The sequence below is a fragment of the Egretta garzetta genome, unplaced genomic scaffold, assembly GCF_000687185.1.
Source record: "Egretta garzetta isolate BGI_Z169 unplaced genomic scaffold, ASM68718v1 scaffold238, whole genome shotgun sequence".
NCBI classification, from domain to species: Eukaryota; Metazoa; Chordata; class Aves; order Pelecaniformes; family Ardeidae; genus Egretta; species Egretta garzetta.
In genome coordinates this window covers 264,097-268,312 of record NW_009260402.1, presented here as the reverse complement: position 1 = coordinate 268,312, position 4,216 = coordinate 264,097, and the positions used below count along the sequence as shown (strand labels likewise).

The 4,216-nt window shown below is 47.2% G+C and overlaps 1 protein-coding gene across 1 annotated transcript in view; it reads right to left on the bottom strand.

The window, feature by feature from the left end:
* GFPT1 (glutamine--fructose-6-phosphate transaminase 1) overlaps positions 1 to 4,216 on the bottom strand; it is a 44,242-nt gene that overhangs the window by 10,693 nt on the left and 29,333 nt on the right. Inside the window, exons 9-13 of the mRNA XM_035898927.1 lie at positions 4,123 to 4,214; positions 2,662 to 2,825; positions 2,148 to 2,243; positions 1,752 to 1,849; positions 151 to 271 (exon numbers count right to left, since the gene is read on the bottom strand). Of these exons, the coding sequence (XP_035754820.1) occupies positions 151 to 271; positions 1,752 to 1,849; positions 2,148 to 2,243; positions 2,662 to 2,825; positions 4,123 to 4,214 (571 nt within the window). The remainder of the gene's footprint in view (positions 1 to 150; positions 272 to 1,751; positions 1,850 to 2,147; positions 2,244 to 2,661; positions 2,826 to 4,122; positions 4,215 to 4,216) is intronic.

The following is a 4,216-nucleotide window of genomic DNA, read 5'->3' as shown; positions in this document are numbered from 1 at the left end:
TCCACCCCATCTCTAGGACGCCTGTGCCAATTTCTTCTCTCCCGCGTACCACACAGGCAGGCGCAAGAATTTGGCCCCGCCACCTTTTCCCTCCCAAGTGCACATTTACAGGAAAGAGGGGAGCAAGTGGGTGGTAAAGCGAGACCGTACCTGACTGGCTGATGAAAAAGCAAACATCGTCTCGGAAGACAGGGGTGTTTCTGTCCAAGAAGTCACTGGCTAGTTCAACCATAACAGGCAATTCCGTCAGTTCTTCCAGAACCTGACGGGTCTGGTAAAAGGAGATGGCAGAAAGTTGCATGTTATATTGTGTTTAAAAAAACCCCAAGCATTTGGAGTAAAAAAAAAAAGCCTTCTAGTTGTCAGACACTGGAAAATATTACTGTCAAAATACCATGTGAAAATTAGTGTTGGATTCTACTTTAATTACTCAGTATGCCCACACTCAAGTCACACAACTACCCCTGCGAAAAGTGACCCTGCTTTGGGCACCACAAAGGGCCTGGGAGGCCAACTCCTCCCTCACGCGTCGATCGCTCCTAAGTCTGTCCCACTTATGACCAACTCCTCCCTCACGCGTCGATCGCTCCTAAGGCTGTCCCACTTATGATACAAGACTACGTATATATTGTGTAAGGCAGGGTATCCTTCTACAACACTACGTATATATTGTGTAAGGCAGGGTGTCCTCCTACAACACTACGTATATATTGTGTAAGGCAGGGTGTCCTCCTACAACGCTACGTATATATTGTGTAAGGAAGGGTGTCCTCCTACAACACTACGTATATATTGTGCAAGGCAGGGTGTCCTCCTACAACACTACGTATATATTGTGCAAGGCAGGGTGTCCTTCTACAACGCTACGTATATATTGTGCAAGGCAGGGTGTCCTCCTACAACACTACATATATATTGTGCAAGGCAGGGTGTCCTCCTACCAGGCAGTAACTTGTACTGCTGAAGAACGCTGAAACCACCACCACCTGCATCCAGGCCAAGCCAGAAGCTGGTTTGGGGCAGTTGGTGGATGACTGTTACCGTTATCTTACGGAGCCAGCCAAGATGAGCCAAAACTGTCTTTTCTGGTCCTGGTAAAGCAGTGACCGCAGCTGTGTTCTGCGGCATTTCTGCGAGAAGCTGAAGGATTCCTCTGTGAAGTTGCAGAGCACTTTTAATTGCAATATTGTGGGCTGCCAAGCTACAATCTAAAAAGGCTTCACGTGCAGCCACTGCGTTTTAACCAACCATTAGGTCAGACCCTGACGAAACAAAAATCACACCTTGGCTGTACACGCAGCCAGTGCTGCGTAGGGTGCAAAGTGAAACCTCTTTGCTGTACGGGGCAGGCACAGAGATGCCTCTAAGCAGGCGTCGGCTGCGTAAGTAGCAAAGGAGGAAATTCTGTCTGGCTCATGGCAGCCCCTACCTTGCTGCAGCATTTGCATTCTGCTCTTCCAGCTGTCTTTTATGACAGAGCAGGTTTTGTTTTTTAAAGCTTTCCATAGCAAGAAAAGTCACAGGCAACATTTTCGTAAGTATTCACGTTCTTCAGCTTTTTATTTCCTACAGCTGTTGCTGGTCAATTGAAACTCAGGGGCACGCAGCTTTCAAAAGGGTCTTCATTCATCAGCGTGCACTTGCTCTAGCTTAGCCTGGAACCAGTCCTTAACCTGCTGGACACACGCAACGCTGGGCCCACTGTTCAGTTCTAGCTACGGGTCGCCAACAGATCACGACTGACCACTTACCGCAACTCCAGCGTGATAGCTTGTCCCACAGGCAATAAGGATCAAACGACGACACCTCTGAATCTCCTTAATGTGATCCTTCAATCCACCAAGATTTACTGTAGGCAAGATTCAGAGAGAAGAATTAGGCTGGCCTGGCCAGGTAGCAGAAATCCTGAAGACAGCTGGTGCTCACACACAGCAGACGACCATCTCCATCAACCACTTTGCAAGAAAAACCATCACAAAAAGCAATCTTGTCACCAGCGCACGTAATTCTGGAAGCACTCCCTGTGAGACACGCACTCCAGAACGTTTTGATCTCCCACGTCATCCCCCACTTCCTTCTCTATGACTCCTGTGAGTAACTACTAGATCCTGAGCTGTCAGAAGTAAAGGAGACTTAATCTCAATTACCAGTGTAGTCATCAAAGTTGACCCTTCCTCTCATCGTATTAACGACAGATTCTGGCTGTTCAAAAATTTCCTTCTGCATAAATGAGCTGAAGTTACCTATAAAAGAAAGAAAACAAATGCCAACACTTGAAATTATCTCTGGTAATTTACATTTTTCCTACGTATACAGGGAAAAGCTTGGACCAGAGTCACTAAGAGGCCAGTGACCAGCCAGAGATTATTGAGATGCTGCTGCTTTTTCTACCAAAGCATCAGCTCATCGTGCGAGCTGGATTCAGTTACTAGAATGTGTCTAGGAAGGGTCAGATCTGGACCGGCAAGGGGATCAACCTCGGAAAAAATGGATGCCTCCAAGCAGGAGGCGAAATCCTCAGCCCCCTCTCATCTACTTGGCCCTGCTTTTAACACCGGGACTGGACCAGATGACCTCCAGAGGTCTTTTTCAACCTGACTCATTCTGTGACTCCGGGGAGGGCCTGTGCATCTTACACAGGTGACATCCAAAAGATTTTACCCTTCATAATTTGCTGAAGTTCCATCTGCAGGGTTTGGACGGCGCGCCCGGGGTGATCTCCTGCTGTGCGTTTAATCCGGTGGATGGAAAGACGGCCATCGACCACAGCTGCTACATCGTCATCTTCAAGGAAAATCACTCTGTTGGTATGCTCAATGACAGCACTATAAAAGCATACACCGGTTGCCATAAGACATTATTCTTGACATTATTCTTCACATTATTCTTCATTCAGCCTCAAAGATGAGTGCTACAGCCCTACTTATAACCCAACATACAGCTTGTGATTCAACAAAGTTACTCACTTCGATGGAATTTCTTTAAGAGGAGTACTGTAAAGTACATTTCCACACAGCCAATATAACTGGATTTTTTCCACCTACCTCGCTATTAATTTCAGTGCCTGCTTTAAGAAGAACCTCTGAATTCCTCAGACAAAGCTGCACGCGCAGCGATGTGATCTAACCGTTAGGAGCACGAGCACAGAAGTCAGGAAGACAGCGATTTGCCCTAGCGCCGGGGGCTCAACTATAGGTGCCGATTCCTTTCATGGCTTTTTCCAGTGATAAGCCACCATCCCTCCCTGCATCTCATTCTTCATCTGTAAAACCAGGGACAGCTTGGCCGCCTGTTAAAGTACTTTGGGATCTGCCCAGAAGCACTCCCAGAATTGGGTACTATAGAATATCTTCCCTGCCCGCGCCTTGCTTGGGGAATGTCAATATCAGAATTACCAGTGGAGTTTAAAATCTGTGACCAGGTTTTACCCAGTGCTCTCTCTTAGTTGAACGTGGCACTGAAATACATTGGCCACCTGTTTTTGTAGCTTTTGTTCTGACCTTGGGCAAGTCACTGAAAAGCTCTCCAAGATCAGGACATATCAGGGTGTCCTCGGACTCTCCAAAATGCTCTGATGGGAAAAGCTGCAGAAGTCAACCACAGCAAGATTTTCACGTTTCTGGAATGATTATTTGTTTCCCTCATATAGAGAAACCCAGAAGCTCTGGTAAGGCTGCTGTCAAGTTAGTCTTCTCCCTTCAAGTTAGTCTTCTCCCTCCACCAGGATTACAATAAGCCACCTTTGACAACAAAGGAGCTGCACGTGTGCAGAGATCCCTGGAGAATCAACACAATTCTCCTGCTAATCAGCACCTGCCCTGTTAATTTAGGTCGGTGCTCTCAGGTTTCCTATCGCTCACCTCTGGGATCTCATCAACAGATGTGCTCAAAGGACACCACCACTACTCCAAAGCCGGTTTCATTTCTTCGACATTTCTTTAATTCACCTCTGTCTCTTCCAGTGCCACGTGTGGTAACCAGTTAACGTTTGTAAAGTCATGGCCGTGTACGTGTAATTTCCTATTATCCATCAAGAAACCACAGCCTCCCCAACTCTTGTTCAAGGCCTCAGCTTTCAACAGCGCATTTGTACACGCGCTAAGAGGTACGGAAGAGCATTACCTGGCATCAGAAGCAAAGTAGTACTCCACAGCTTTCTCCTCCACGGGGAAAAGGCAGGTGGTACTGTCAACGCGAGACAGGTTGCAGCTTCCCT